At 43.8% G+C, this 16,944-nt stretch overlaps 1 protein-coding gene across 2 annotated transcripts in view; it reads right to left on the reverse strand.

The window, feature by feature from the left end:
- Positions 1 to 16,944, reverse strand: part of vps9d1 (VPS9 domain containing 1) — a 130,292-nt gene that overhangs the window by 15,616 nt on the left and 97,732 nt on the right. For both annotated transcript variants that reach the window (XM_072517939.1, XM_072517938.1), the window contains one exon: positions 10,061 to 10,165. In XM_072517939.1, coding sequence (XP_072374040.1) covers positions 10,061 to 10,165 — 105 coding nt within the window. The remainder of the gene's footprint in view (positions 1 to 10,060; positions 10,166 to 16,944) is intronic.

Consider the following 16,944-nt stretch of genomic DNA (forward strand, 5'->3'; position numbering starts at 1 on the left):
AAATAAACCTGTTCTCTTACTGCTGGCTTCCTCAAATTACTAAAGCATGCAAATTGTGATTGTATTAAAGCACCAATCAACGCCATTGTAATGGGAGAAAATGCAAATTCACCACCATTTTGTGAAATTTTCATTCCAATAATTTGAGATAAAAGTCAATCATTCTAAAACTGCAAAGGGCAGCCTGCTCTCCAGGGCAATGCATTTTACAGGAGCTCCGCTTTCTTCAGATAGAATTCAAATTTTTATCAACTCTATTTATTTAATGAATGCTTGCTGTTTTCCCACAACTAATTTGCATTAGATGACCCTAGGCCAAACAAGCATCTTAATTGTTGCACATTGCATTAAAAAATCATTGATCTAATATTTCAGTTAGAAGATATGTGGCTACAGTAAAAGTACACGGTATTGTAGCATTAATAATACAACAATTCTCATGTACAACATCAGTTGTCTGCAAAATTCCATCAGGTTCAAGAAATTTAGACCATCCTATGGTATATACAATGGAACTTCAGAACTAAATGCAACTTGAATAAAATGACCCAGGCCCACATTTGTGCCCTCTCATTCTGAGCCAGATTTTAATTCAAACACATTCCTGACACAGTTGCAGTATGTTAAGTATTTGCATACAATATTTTGGAATTTCTTTGCCCACTTTTACATAGAAAATAATCTATTGCGCCAAATATATTAAACGATAAGCAATCAGTAATCACTAAACAACCTACACCACTGTGTTGGGGAAGTCTCTATTCTTGGATACTCAGCAGGGGTAGTCTGGGTTACGCTTTGTTTTTTATTACAACATGGGAGTTTATTTTTAAAAAGACATTCAGTCAGTAGGGTTTTTAAACAGAAATGTGGTTCAGAAAGAGCATGCAGATATGTGACCGTGAGTCATTTTATTTAAATAAAGCAAAAGGGTGTATGTAAAGAGAACTGTAACATAGTGTAGGAAGGCCTGGGTAGTGGAATTTTATTGTGACTTGACCATTTATAGACTATTTTCATCCTGTAGTAAGTTAACAAGGACACGACAACATTATGTACCAACACTGAGCTAAAGATGTCATTTTGTGTTCTGTAGTTAATAAACTCACATTAAGAATGATGTATAATTAGCAACCAGCCAGTAACAGTTGACTGACCAAGTATTATGTCTTGATTAAATTATAACTGATTAATTAGTAACTGCTTAAGTAGGTATTAAGGCTGGATTATACTCAAAAGTCTGAAAGTTTAAAAGAGATAGTTTGCTGCTGTAAGATTCTGCCTTTGGATGAGCATCAATTCAGATATTGTGGGCAGAATCTTCCATTCTGAAGTCTAAATCCGGTGGCAGGAGAGGTAAGTCAGAGCGATTTCTGCTGGGCGTTGGGATGGAATGAGTTCAAACCCAAGGTTCAAGATGGAGATTGGCCTGGACAGAATTAGAACAATTGAGTTTGGAGGTAATAAAAGAATGGGTGAGGGTTTTAGCAACAAACGGATCGAGATTGGGGCAAAGACAGGTGCCACACATTGTAGGTAGCTTCCATTGCCTGCAAACTTTGAACCTCCTGCCTGAATTACTACATTAAAAAATTGAAATGTTCTGCACAAACTGCAAATTATACCTGGCGATATATTTTATTGGCAAGGACAAAAATTAAACTGCAGATTTCTTCTACCCCAAGAAGAACGATTTTGGAAACAATCTGTGGATACCGGCACCCAAATCATTCTGCAAGTATAGATACTAAAACTAGCCCCTTCATCCTGGCTTGGTAATAATTCTTTCAATTGGTAAAAAATGTCTTCCGACTCCTATATCCAGGTTTCACATAGTATATTTTTTGCTACCTTCAAAACTTATACTTGCATAATGTATTTAAATGAGTAGAACCTCCTGAGATGTGCAAAAATACAGCTGAGCCCAGGCAAATAAAGATTTAAAGCAGCTGAAAAACGGAGTTGAAGAGGTTAGGTTTAAATTAGGTTTTTAAAGTCAGGCAGGTGGTGAAGAAAACTTGTAGCAAAGTGGGCTTAAATTTTAATTTAATAATCTTTATTGTCACAAGTAGGCTTACATTAACACTGCAATGAAGTTTCTGTGAAAAGCCCCTAGTCGCCACACTCTGGAGCCTGTTTGGGTACACAGAAGGAGGATTCAGGATGTCCATTTCCCCTAACAGCACGTCTTTGGGGACTTGTGGGAGGAAGCCGGAGCACCCGGAGGAAAACCACGCAGACGTGGGGAGAACGTGCAGACTCTGCACAAACAGTGACCCCAGCCAGGAATCGAACCTGGGATCCTGGCGCTGGGAAGCAACAGTGCTAACCACTGTGCTTCGAAGTTTTTGTCTTCCACTTTAAAAACTTGAACTACTCAATATTTTGTAGATATTCCTGTTCAATCAAATCATAGATATGTGCCAAGACTCTCTGGCCCTGATTGCGGCAGGTTTTCCCGCCACAGATGCGGCCATCCATTTACACCCCCACTAGCTTTGGCTGGACCGGAAGATCCCGCGAGCGGTAAGGGGCTGGAAAATCCCGCCCATGTTTAGATTCAGTGATCAGGCTGTGATCATTTGTGAAGCAAATATTGTAGGAACACTCCAAATATACAAACATGGACTGTAAGAACTTCCTACTCTCCATCTGACGAGCATTTCCACTCTTTACGGCCTCAGTTGGCGACATTTTGATGCATAAATGCCAATATGTCAGTGATGCGCCCTAGGTTTATATACACTGCCAATCTGACGGATGACTGCTTGTTTTCAATTCAGCTGTCACCCTTCAGTCGTCAATGGAATATTGTTGCCTTTGATCGTTGCCAGTTTCAAATTCAGTCTCCAAAGTGATTGATTTAAGTTTCCCTGACAGTTATGCCTCCTCTTCTTTAAAATAACATTTTCATGTGTCATAACACATAAATCCATCACGAAGATTAACACTTCCCAGCTGGGCCTGAGGATGCAGCTCAAATTAGCTAAACAATTGATCCCCTGCCTCAATTTTCACCTCTATTTTGGATTTTAAATCATATTTACATTCCAAAGTGTTAAATCGCAAATATTCTTCGAAGACTTTTTGGAAAAATCAAAACATAATTTTGGAAAAACAAACCATTCATAATCATGGGTCACTGGATCTTTAAAATTGGACATAGGTTTCAAAATAAATCCATAGAAATTTCAAAATAGTCTGTTCGTTAGGATTATGCTGAAATTCAGCACGCGACACTGCATTGTTCATAGATCATAGAATTTACAGTGCAGAAGGAGGCCATTCGGCCCATTGAGTCTGCACCGGCTCTTGGAAAGAGCACCCTACCCAAGCCCACACCTCCACCCTATCCCCATAACCCAGTAACCCCACCCAACACTCAGGGCAATTTTGGACACTAAGGGGAATTTAGCATGGCCAATCCACCTAACCTGCACATCTTTGGACTGCGGGAGGAAACTGGAGCATCCAGAGGAAACCCACGCACACACGGGGAGAACGTGCAGACTCCGCACAGAGTGACTCAAGCTGGGAATCGAACCTGGGACCGGTGAAGCAATTGTGCTAACCGCTATGCTACCGCGCTGCCCTTGTTCACTTTGAGAATTCAAAAACCTTTCCAGAATGCATTCTCAATAGTGAATCATAGAATGTACATCACAGGTGGAAGCTATTCGGTCCATCAAGTCGGTGCTGGTTGAAAATTCGTTATCCAGTCTAATTTCACTTTTCAACTCTTGGTCCATACTCCTGAAGGGTACGTCACTAAATGTGCACATCCAAGTGCTTTTTAAATGTGACGCGAGATTCTGCCCCTGCCACCCTAATAAAAGATCACCAATCTGAAACATGAACTGTTTCTCTCTGCACAGATGCTGCCTGACCTGCTGAGCATTTCCAGGATTTTCTGTTTTTATTACTCCACGTAGTCTATGCTCAACATCAGATTTCAAATAAACAAAATAAATTTCACAGTTGAGCTCATAAAAGGTACCCTTTCATAGTCTGTACAATTTCCTTTCCTGATTTATAACCTTATATTTACCAACATGAAAATCCACCTTTTTTCAGCTCAAACTTGATGACTTAGGCGAAGAACGTTACACACTATGTGCACACATAGCCGGTTGGGTTGGGCATGGCTGTGTTTCCCGGTTCCGCTCGAGATCCATGAAAGAGCACAGTATTATGCTGGCTAGTCATTTAAGTGCAGGCCAGCGTGAAACTCATCTGGATAGGGTCTGCAAGGCCAGCAGTGGGAGAGGCGTGGCGGGTGCCAGATCCAATGGTGACCTAGCAGGAAGTTTAAAGGTGGCTGCCAGAGATCGCTGAAGATATCCAAGGAGACAGATGGGAGGTCTGCATCATGGCGGCAGCAGCAGTCAGCAGACACTCCAGCCAGGAGGGCACTTCAGGTGAGTATAAATGCCTCTCCCCCGATTCTTGGGGGACTGTCCAGCGCTCCTGTGGAAGCGGTGACTGCCAAGAGGGACATCCTGATGTCACGGAATGGTAGGAGGAGGCCAACCCACCACACCAAGATGGCCTGAGCAGAGGTGGCAGCTTTGCTCAGCGGGCACAACCTGGTACAATGCACATGGCTGCAGTGCCAGCAAAGTTACAATGATCTTTCGCGCTTGGCAAGGGGGAGTTCTGAGATGGGGAATTGGGGAGTTCAGTGCGGGGAATTGAGGGAGGGTGCCTGTCCTTCGTTGCTCTCCGTGGCGTAGGAATGAGGGAGTCTCAGAACACACCGTGTGTTGAGGCTGGAGATAAGATCTGAAGCCCTGGGTCTATCAAAGGATCAGGTGTGCAAAGGGGTTGGGACGTCCACATGGCTCACGGGGATGAGGGACAGCTTGGAATGGTGCTGAAGGAGAGTTTAGTATTGAATGGGACTTTGCTTTATCAAGAGATACGTAGTCACAACAATGCAGAGAGATCCGCTACTGGTGGTGGTGTGGCGATACTGGCAATCCTCACCAGCCAAGAGATGGGAGCCCTGGAACTCAAATGCAAGTGAGGCGAAGAGCCTCAGGAGACTGGAATCTCTGAGGAAGGTAAGAGCCCAGCAGGCAGAAGCTGGGCGAAGAGTGAAAATAATGTAGGCTCGTCTCATTCCTCATAAGGACTTCTGAGAAACAGTAGACATCATTCGCATGAGTAGATGGTGGAGGCAGAGAGTGCTCAGGGCACCAGCAGTTGGAGGGCTGCTGGAGACCATGACTATGCAGAGTCCGAGGCAGATGATGAGGCTTTGGCGTTGCCACTCAGGCGGCAAATGTTGGATGTCCAGCGGGATGTGTGGGGAAATCAGATGGAGATCCCCAGGGTGTGCGCGCCATGGTCTCTATCATAAAAGACTCCATGTGGAGCTTGAGTGCTGCGTTTACCTTCAGCTATGACCGCACAGCCTCATCCATCGAGAGAGTGGTAATTCTCAAGAAAGCCAGCTCCAAGAACAAAATCAGGGGTTGCATTTGGACCTGCAACCCCTCACTTCAGGAGGTCACTACCAGTGTGGGAGATGGATGTGATACCCAATTTCGTAAGTGGGTGCCCATCCGATAGACATAACTCACAAAGGTGGACAAGCTGTCCGTCACCTCTGTGGGCTGCTTTCACAGCGTCCTGGAGGAGGGCAGCAGCTCATCTGCCTCTCTGCATGCATAATACCACAAGAAATAGGAACAGAAGTAGGCTGTTCGGCCCCTCGAGCCTGCACAGTCATTCAATAGGATCATGGTGGATCCGACTTTCCTCATGTCCACTTTCCTGCTCTTTCCCTGTAACCCCTTGATTCACTTACTAATTAAGAATCTATCTTTCTCAGCCTTAAATATACACAAGGGCTCTGTCCCCACAGCTCTCTGTGACAAGGAGTTCCAAAAACTCTCAACCCTCTGAGAAAATAATTTTTTCCTCATCACAGTCCTAAATTGGCACGGCTTTATCTGAGACTATGTCCTCTGGTGCTAGACTCTCTCCCATAAGGGGAAACATCCTCTCAGCATTTCCCCTGTCAAGCCCCTTAAGAATCTTCCATGTTTCAATGAGATTACCTCTCATTCTTCTAAATTCCAATGAGCAGAATCTCAATGTGTTTAACCTTTGCTCATAAGACAATGCCTCCATACCGGGGATCATCCGAGTGAACCTTCTCGAACCGCTTCCAATTAAATAATATCTTTCTATAAATAGGAGGACCAAAACTACTCATAGTACTTCAGATGTGGTTTCACCAGTGCCTTGTACAATTTCGGCAGGACTTCGCTATTCTTATACTCCAACCCCCTTGAAATGAGGGTCAACAAGCCTTCCTGATATTATTTAAGTGTAGAAAAACTGCAGAAAGCTGCAACACAATGGGACTTGGGGGTACTTGTGCACAAAACCCACGAAGCTAGCACACAGGGATTTTTTTTTGGTTTCACTTCAAAGTCATAAAGATAAATGACTACTTTTCTCACAAGCTCACAGCCTTCTGTATATTCAATGGGTTTTGGCGTCATCAGTGCCTGGTGAAAGACATTTGGGGCAGCAAACTTTATTACTGGGGCAGTGGTGCGACATTGCATTTGTGGCATGGTTGTAAAATGTTTATGCAGGAGGCAGTGCCCGTGGTCTCAGATGGAAGGAAGGCCTTGGCAGCCTGGCTGAAGGAACGCTGAATCAAGGCCTCCCGGTTGTCCCTGCCTCCCTGAGGGTTCCTCATTTCTCCCTCTTCATCCCCACCATTTGCCTGCCCAGGCTCCGCACCAGAGTCATCATTGCATTCCTCCAGGTGTATCTGCCTCTGTGTCCTCTTGGTCCAGTGATTCTCCCCTACAGAGAGCAAGATTATGCTGAGCACAGTAGGCAACGACAATGAGCGACACTTGCTCTGGTGGATATTACTGGAGCAGTCCAGGCACCTGAAGCTAATTTTTAAGCAGACTTACTGTCTTCACTACCACCGCCCTTGTGGAGACATGTCAGCGATTGTATCTTTCCTCCACCTCTGTTCCCTGGTGCCCGAGTGATGTCATCAGAAACCATTTGAAACCGCTCGTCACCCAACAAGCATCCCTTGAGGTGAGGAGATGCAGATAGCCTTGGCTGTCTAGTCTGTAGGAATCATGGGAGCTGCCAGGATACCTCACACAAACCTGCCGAATCTGGATCCTGCGGTCGTCAGCGATTTGAACATTCAAGGGGTGATAACCCTTCCTACTGATAAATGGCCACATGGATGCAATCAATGCCATCCTGGATGCGGGAGAACTCTACAATTGCTGAAAAGCCTCTGGCCCTCCTGAAATGGATGAATGTACTAACCCGCCTGAACAGGGCATCAGCCACCAGATTGACGCAGCTATGCACAGCTGACAGGGAGCTTCTGCACATATCACCCACTGATCCCTGGAAAGATCTGGAGGCAGAAAGGTTAAGGACTACAATGACCATGAGAACACAGGCATTGGGTGTCCACCCACCCAGCTGGAGGCAATCTCCGGTCCAACCATTTGGCAAATGGATGTGATGGCTTCCCTTGAAAGTCGGAGCCTCCTACCACATTGGACCTCGTCAAGTTTAGGTCGTTGGATTGCTGCCTTACACCCTGGCAGCTGGATAATGGCGTCTTCTTTGGGGCCTCCCTTTTTGCCGCCCCTGACCACGCAGTGCCTGCACCTCTCCTCTGTGGTGGCGCCTGTGACAACCTGGCCTCCTGGCCACGGTCTTCCTCCTCAGAAAGACGTTACAAGACTGAAATATCCAACCTAGACCCACAAACCTTAAAATGACGCAGTGAAAACGTTCACAATCTAGTCTAAGCCCACACGAAACACTCAATAACTCATACCAACTCAGCCTGCCTTTTCTACTGCCTCCATTTATTCCACCCTTGGGTGACAAAACGGCACAAATGGTTTGTCTGCCAGTCCCTGTTGCCCATGGGCCGACCTAACAAATCGTCCAGGCAACATAAAATCCAGATAAATTGGAATTTTAATTCTTTAAATTAGCTTCTTAATTATCAGTGGGCGGGCATCCGACTTGTGCGCCTAATGACCAAAATATTGCGCAAGAAATGTTCAATTATTTTAAAAAGGCACTCCCCTCCAAATCACATAAGAGATTAAACAAGAGCTGGAGCAGTCTACAGCAGCAGTCACCCCCAGAAGGAACCTGTTATTGCTAGATTCTGACTTGTGCTGCCAAACCAGTTTCAATTGAGCTGTATAATTCGCCACCATTTATGGTGGCCTGAAAATTCAAAACACATATGAACCATTACAACTACAATTCGAATTCGTTTCAGATCTTCAAAATTAGCTCAATCTAAAAATGGAAGCATTTTGGTTCGGAGTCATTTTGTTACAGGTTATCAAACCAACGTGATGAAGAAGTTCACAGAAGCCGACCCAGTATTTTATTCAGGTCAGTAGGCAGTGAAGTATTCAACCAGAGCTTGATCTTTACACACATTATAAACTTTTATTTACAGAGACACACATTACAAACATGCGTATCCAAAACCAAAATCCACAGTTTCAGTCTGCTTCTAAAAATAGAAGCACAGGGGAATCTCAGATAATGGTCACTTCCTGAATACAATTAAATACTGAATCAGTGTACAATTAAGTTCATATTTGTGAAATCTCATTCATTTGAACTGGCACTCTCTCATTTTGGTTTTAAAAAATGCCTAATTTAAGAATGTTTCTCACTTTGAACAGCAAATGCATCGGAGTGTAAATGGGCTTGCAATATCCAACTTTTCAGCATCAATTTCACTCCTGGGGCGGGATACTCCCCTACCCAGTGGGGTGGGGGATCCCAGCGGGATGGAGTGGCGTGAACCACTCCGGCGTCGGGCCGCCCCAAAGGTGCGGAGACAGGGCCAAGCCCTCACCTTTAGGGGCTAGGCCCGCGCCGGAGTGGTTGCCGTCCTGCCGGCTGGCATGGAAGGCCTTTGGCGCCATGCCAGCCGGGCCCGAAGGGACTCCGCCGGCCGGCGGAAGTCCGCGCATGCGCGGGAGCATCAGCGGCTGCTGACGTCATGCATGCGCATGCCCGGGGGGGGGGGGGGGGGGGGGTCTCTTACACGACGGCCATCGCGGAGGCTATGGCCGACGCAGAGGGAAAAGAGTGCCCTCACGGCACAGGCCCGCCTGCGGATCGGTGGGCTCCGATCGCGGGCCAGGCCACCGTGGGGCACCCCCCAGGGCCAGATCGCCCCGCGCCCCCCACCCCCCAGGACCCCGGAGCCCGCCCGCACCACCAGTCCCGCCGGTAAGGGAGGTGGTTTGATTCAAGCCGGCGGGACCGGCATTACAGCAGCTGGACTTCGGCCCATCGCGGGCCGGAGAATCGCCGGGGGGGGGGGGGGGGGGCGCTGACCGGCGCGGTGCAATTCCCGCCCCCGCCGAAACTCCGGTGCCGGAGAATTCGGCGGCCGGCGGGATTCACGTCCCTGATATTTACCTGACCTTGGTATGTTTCTAAATTTGCACTTAAAATAAAAAAATCAGCTAGCATGCACATTGCAAAATTTTCAGTTTAACTCTGGGTGAGACTATGTTCTATTTTACACGTAACCTTTTTAAAACCCAGAATATACAACACAACAGGCAAGGGAAAGCATCATAACAATGTCTGCTTCCTCTGTACATGGAAATTTTTAAAACAACAACAGCACTGTCTTCAGGAATCTGCTGTGCGTGCATAAGTCACGGATACTGGAATTTAAAGCAGGTTCCTAAATTTCATAGGCTTTCTATTTGAATTGCACCCAATTGCCCCCAAAAGTAAAAACTAGGCACCGCTGAGCTATATAGACCAGTGAAGTTCCAGGTTTGATCCTGAAGCACTCCTGTATTTGCTGCTCTTAGCCAGGCCAAATTTGAGGATGCTATAATTAGCTTCAATGTTTTTAAAATAGAGAAGGAAAATTGCCAAATTCCCTCTACGTTTGCAGACTTTGGGTTAGTTGAAACAACAATCAGAGTTACACATTTAAAAAAAAAAATACTGCCTTTTAAAAATTACTGCAGTTACTTAATGACAGTCTTACCCTTCATGAATAAATTCTTCCAAAGCTGCACACTCTGAGACGAGCTGTGTTAAGTTGCTCTTCAGCACCACATAAGATAAAATTGGTAGCAGATCATCGGCACCACTGCAACAGGTCACAAAACAGACTGAATGAATAATTGACACAAAACAAGGCAATAGAAGAAATTTTGCAAATATTAACCCTAGGAATGTGATATTTCTCTTGCTCATCTTTTAAATGAGTCCTTCCTACAATATTTCAAATTTTATTTCAGAGGAACCCAGCAGTAATCAAAGAACCCAGCAGTGGTCAACAATATTCGCTCCTCCCCCCCCCCACCCCACACACAATATATATGCACAAATAACTAATATCTTTGGCAGGTATGAAAAGGGTTGAGATTCTAGCTATAGCAGCTATTCGCCTGCTGTTGAAATCTCCAAAACATTCTGGTTCAGGAAGATATTCTGTTGTACAATTTTTGGGGGGATACGAGAAGATTTGAACTATTTCTATCATATCATTTGCAAGTGAACAGCAGGTGCCACAGTTTGCTGTGCATTAAGATTTACCAACACAGTTATGAAATGAACACACTTCCAAGGTTATTGTTGTGCTACTGATCATGGAGATTTAAAAAAAAAGTGCTGGCTTCCCGAATTGGAAGGCTAGTTGATCAAGAGATTAATAGAGACCAGGAAAATCTCTGGATACTTCCCTGGCTGTATCCAGCAAGCTACTGTCCTTCTCATGACCGATCCAACCATTTGGGGAGGGGGTAGTTGTTAGAGTGGCACTACCATTTGTAGATATTCCTCATGTAATGATAGATTGACCTGAACTCTGTACTAAGTTACCCGTTCTTAGACAAATATAGCTCACTTCAGAATACAACAGAGTAAAGCTCTGTCAATTTGTGGCCACACAATCGGCTATGAGGAAATGAATGAGACATTCAAATTAATGATAGTACAAACATAAGCTTGCACAATCTGTACAGATATCACATACTCCCCACCTCACCGTTTCAAAAACTCTTTTAAAAGGCTGTTTGCGTCAGACTGTTATCGTTTGGTGTTTTTACTATCAAATACTCGGTCACACTCTCCAATTTCAACCATATTGTATGTCCTGATATCTGTGGAAACGAAGTCTGCCAACAAAGAAATGTGAATGCTGCCAACCTCGGTGTTAATCTACCCCTTTATTCTTGATTAGAGAGGATGGTGCCAGTCCTTAAATGCAAAAGATGTTTTCTGAACTTGATTTTAGTTGCTATGTTTTTGAATTTAAATATATTTGGCATTGTTAATTCTTAACTGCATATAAATTGAGAATATTGCCTTAGTGACAATGTTTTCTTTTGGTAGAGTAGTTGAGACAAGTGTAAAAGAGTTAGAATTGCACTACTAACTGACTGCCACTCGTCCCCAATCACAAAACTGTTGGATTGGTTATCATGTTACGACTATCTGCTCTGGTCATAGGCATGCTCTTACTTGGTGGGAAACAAAATTACATTATTCTTTACCACATTTTCTATTCACACTGCATTTCTGAGTGAAGCCATAACTAATGCATAACTATAAATGGGGTGGATAACTATAAATATTGGACAGTACGAAGTCTTACAACACCAGGTTAAAGTCCAACAGGTTTGTTTCGATGTCACTAGCTTTCGGAGCGCTGCTCCTTCCTCAGGTGAATGAAGAGACCTCTTCATTCACCTGAGGAAGGAGCAGTGCTCCGAAAGCTAGTGACATCGAAACAAACCTGTTGGACTTTAACCTGGTGTTGTAAGACTTCGTACTGTGCTCACCCCAGTCCAACGCCGGCATCTCCACATTATAAATATTGGGATAAGAAGCAAAGTTACTTTGTTCAAATGGAACATAGGAGAGAATTGGGGTCACAATCTCCATAGGACTTGAACATTGTACAACCCCCTCATCTCTATTAACTTAAAAAAAATCAGCTGGATTTCCCCCCCCCCCCCCCCCCCCCACAAAAATCAGCTGGATTTCACCCCCACCAAATAAATGAGTTGTATTCCCCCCCCACCCTCAATACCACCACCACACAGTGGTGACAAATGAGGACAAAAGTCATGTCTGAGTAGAATTAGGGTGAGTGGGATAAAATGCAGTTTGTTGAGGTTGGTAAGTCAGATGTTGGGACAGGATAAATATGCAAGTAATTAATGCATCGAGGAGAACTTCAGTAAGCAGTTGGGGTCAGGTGCAAAACTGTCAATTGTTTTTTAAAGAAAGCATCAGCATTTAATAGCAACATTAAGATTTAATTGCTGTCTATCATTTATACATTCATTTTGTTAAAATATTAATTATTTCTTCATAACAACATGGTAACCTAGTATGATGGGTTTCATAGGATGGGAGTGGATTGGCACGGAAGAAGAAAGGGAATTGATCAATGCACCAATTGTGGACTCCAAAATGGTGAAAATATACCACGTACGTTAAAAGGAAGCTGAACATTTCAAGGGGATGGAGAGAAAAGTGTAGGAGCAGCATGCAAATAAATCTTATACTTTCATTAGCCATATTTGCTTTTATACATTTATCTCTAAGTTAAGGGAAGTAATTTGAAGATGAGAAAAGGTTAAATAAGAATAACTCTGCATTCCACCATACTTTCCGTGCACTATATTCAGACCCATTTTTTAATTGACAGCTTTTTCTGAAATTGATTTGGCTTTGAATCCCTACAATGCAGGAGACGATTCAGCCCATCAAGTCTGCACCGACCCTCTGAAAGAGTACTCCACTCAAATCCACTTTCCTGCCCTATCCCAATAACATTTTAACCTAACCTACACATCCTTAGTGTAGCCATCTGGGATGGCCATTTCCCAATTACAAAATGGATACTTTGCAAAGATTGCAGGGAAAATGGACAATGCTGAGAAAACAAGTAGGTTCAGAACTTGTCTGTATATTGGAGCCGCAGCTCCCAAACAAGACCAAAACTGTAGGTCTATTAGCATACTAATGGCCCATCTCCGAGAACAAAAGAGTAACATTTGAGTAACTGATACTAAGGCAGACACCCCGGCGCCAGAGGAGACCGAAACAAAGCAGGCCAACGGCCACCTAGGACACGCCCAGCCATCAGGGCACCCACCCCTTTATTGGACGAGATCAATATGAATGATCAAGAAACGGGCCAATTGATTGGGGCCAAGTTCAAGGCCCGCCCAAAAGAACACTAAGCCCCTTTGGGTATAAGAATCGTTCTCTTGGGCCCGGCTCTCACCGAGGAGAGACCTGTCCACCAGCTGCACCAAAAGCAAGTAAGTCCAAGGTCAACGCATGCTACCAGACAGACGACCTTAGCTGTTCCCCTTTACCAGTTCGACCCCAGCAGCCTCAGAACCGAACAACTGCCATTGTTCCTCTGACTGAGTGGGCACCTGAAACTAAGTATAGGCTTTAGCAGTAATGATAGTTTAGTCTGTAGAGTTCCATGCATGAGTATATTTAACTGTGTGTATAAATAATTAAGCATTGACTTTGAACTAACTAACTGGTGTATCGAGTCTTTGATCAGTACTCGGTTTTGAACCTTGTGGCGGAATCAAAAGATACCTGGCGACTCAAGAGCAAACGTAATTAGAATTAAGGAAGGCGACCATATTGACCGCCATATTCAGAGCCAACCAAAGAGAGCAACATTAGACACGAAGGGGCAATTTAGCATGGCCAGTCCATCTAACCTACACATCTTTAGACCGTGGGGGGAAACCGGAGCACACGGATGAAACCCAAGGTATACACGGGGAGTATGTGGAAACTCCACACTGTCACCCGAGGTCGACATCGAACCCAGGTCCCTGCCGCTGTGAGGCAGGGGTGCTAACCACTGTGCCCCCGTTCTTCGGAATGTTGGCCCTTGACAAAGCCCATCTGATCCTGATGGTGAGCGGTTGCTTGCTTTCTAGGTTGTGGTCTCTGCTAATTCTTGGGATACAGCAGCTTTTGAGTGTATGATTTCCGTACTCCCAAGGACATATCTACTACTGAAGGTACAGATTCTTGAATTAATGCTCTGCCCCTTTCAAATGTTAAGCAGTTTCATACTTAATTTTTTTTGTTAAATTTGACTGCTCATCAGATAAAGCAGGCATGATCATCCAAATAAAAACAAACATTCATATGTTGCCAAGGGATCAGATTTTTGTCAGAATCACTATGGTTTCCTTCTTCCAAACCTTTTGCACAACTCTTCGAATGAGAGAGAATGGAGAGAAATCAAATGTGAATAGTGTCACCCAGCAAAATTAGAAACCAATAGAGAGGAGATTTGTAGAAGACAACTTGGACTTTTGTCACACTGACACAATAACCAATACCAAGAAGATACAGACCTACCCTGCGTTTTGACTTGCACTGACTTCTTGAGAATTTATGGAAGCTTTATCAAGGACTGCTTAAGGTTAGATAGGATTCCCTTGGTGCAGGAGAACTGTGCCAAGTAATCTAATAACTGCAAACTACAATTAACACAGCAGCCAAAGCACTTCGACGTACAAGCACAATTGCATGATAAGCAAACATTGAGAAACAATGACAACAATAGCTATGCGTGACAGAGGGTGAATGTTTTACGTTTCTATTTTAAATCGTGGTTAGCTAGTTACTCACGCACATTCCCACTTTCATTGTACCATGCAAGCAGAGGTTTGTTTGTAGCCTGGAGCACGACCAAATTAAGTTTTATGCAGAGAGAAATCAATTGATACATCTCACTAAATGATTACCAGGGCTACATAGTTTGGGATGCATATACTTCGTGTAAGAATAGGAGAATCTTTCCCACGTATGCTATTTGGCTTATAATTCTCAGTTTCAGCAAGTTTTCCCACTAGCTATTTATAAGACTGATCTCCATGCCAAGTGAAGGCAATTTGCTACAACTACTGTTAGGGTCTGCAGAGGACAACTTAGATTGTATTATTACTAATGATCACTAAACTGCAATCCAACTGAAAAATGTGCACAGACATTGGGCGGAGACAAGATCAGGGCCAACTGTGGCACTTTCCATGATCAAATTGTCTTCTGGCATCGAATATCTAAATGCATGATCAATAACTGTAGTGCCAATAAAGGATGTGGTACAAGTGAGCACTTGCATTTCTGAAACTGTATTCCAGCATGATTCAATGCTGGGAGTAGACACAGCACGCAAACATTAATTTGAAATTTACATTTGATCTCAACTGCCTTCACTGGATTTGAAAAAAAAGGTTTACGAGGTCGGAAAATGAAAATAACTCGAGGTGTCAGCCACTTCTCAAAATTTACCTTCAGCAAATATGGTATTATGGAGAAGTAAACCCATAACAACATGTACTTAAACTTTCTCAAAATTCCACCCCCAACTTAATACTTCAAATAAAATTGTCCTGGTTCTGCCATGCAGCCTTGCTACTATCTATACTGCCAATAAATAATTGACACGCTGACATAGAATTGGAGTCATTTCTCCATCAGTCGCAGACACTCATCAGGATCAATTATATTCATTTCTCCAAATCTTTGCTAAGAGTGAGCTTATCAGAAGCTGGGTGTGAAGCTCAGTGGTCAAGTACCGGTAATAAGTGGCAAGGTAGCACAGTGGTTAGCACTGTTGCTTCACAGCGCCAGGGTCCAAGGTTTGATTCCCGGCTTGGATCACTGTCTGTGCGGGTCTGCACGTTCTCCCCGTGTCTGCGCGTTTCCCCTCCGGATGCTCCGGTTTCCTCCCACAAGTCCCGAAAGACGTGCTTTTTAGGTGAATTGGACATTCTGAATTCTCCCTCTGTGTACCCGAACAGGCGCTGGAATGTGGCGACTAGGGGCATTTCATAGTAACTTCATTGCAGTGTTAATGTAAGCCTACTTGTGACAATAAAGATTATTATTATAATTCTCCGTAGAGTGAGCATCCCATTTATATTTCAACTAATATGACATTCACCAGCAAATTGATATTCATACCACTGGCTAGCAAGTGAGCACTATCCCAATTCACAGAAATGTTTCTACTGCTGATGATAGTTCTGTTCTCTCCAAATGAAACATAAAGGACTAGTTTTTGCAAAGACCACAGGATGGCTGTTGCCAGAATGGTATGTTCAGCAATCCCATCCAGATTCACAGATTGTTGGATATAGAAATGTAGGTTGACTGACACTTGTACTTGGCAGCACTCTTATAGTTGAAGAAAGGGCAGGTGCACATTGACCACTCGATATCTCAAAGCCTTTTAAGATCAATGAAAACCTTGTATGTTTGTGCCATAGTGCCTGTTTTAATGTAGGAACCTCAGAAACAAAATTGCACACAGCAAACTCTCACAGAGTGCAATGTGTAAATGACCAGGCAATCTGATCTTATGACATTGATTGAGGGATTAACATTGGTCAGAACACCAGGGCTAATTCCCCTGCTGTTCTTCAAACTAGTGTTATGGGATTTTTCGTGACCACCTGGAGGGCAGCCTGGACTTTGGGTTAAATGTTCCACCAAAAATGGCACCTCCAATAGTGCAACACACCCTCAGTCCTGAAAGGTTAGTCCAGGTCAGGGTTTCCCAACTTTTCCAGCCACAGAACCCATTTGACTTCCCAAGAGTACTGATGGAATCCCTAAGAAACATTCTTATATTAAAGAATTCAACCGCAAAAAATTGATTATTGGGCAATAGGTACAAAACCAAACATTAAACAAAAATGTTTTAATTGGTTTTCAGAGCTTATGTTTCACATTTCAGTTTGACAGACAAGTTACAAGTTGCATAACCAAGCATAACACACAGGAAAGATTAAAATTACAAAAGAGAAAAAACAAAGAGAGAAAATGGAAACAGAAACAAACAAAGATCATTATCCATATTTA

This window comes from Scyliorhinus torazame, chromosome 10 (assembly GCF_047496885.1).
Source record: "Scyliorhinus torazame isolate Kashiwa2021f chromosome 10, sScyTor2.1, whole genome shotgun sequence".
NCBI lineage: Eukaryota > Metazoa > Chordata > Chondrichthyes > Carcharhiniformes > Scyliorhinidae > Scyliorhinus > Scyliorhinus torazame.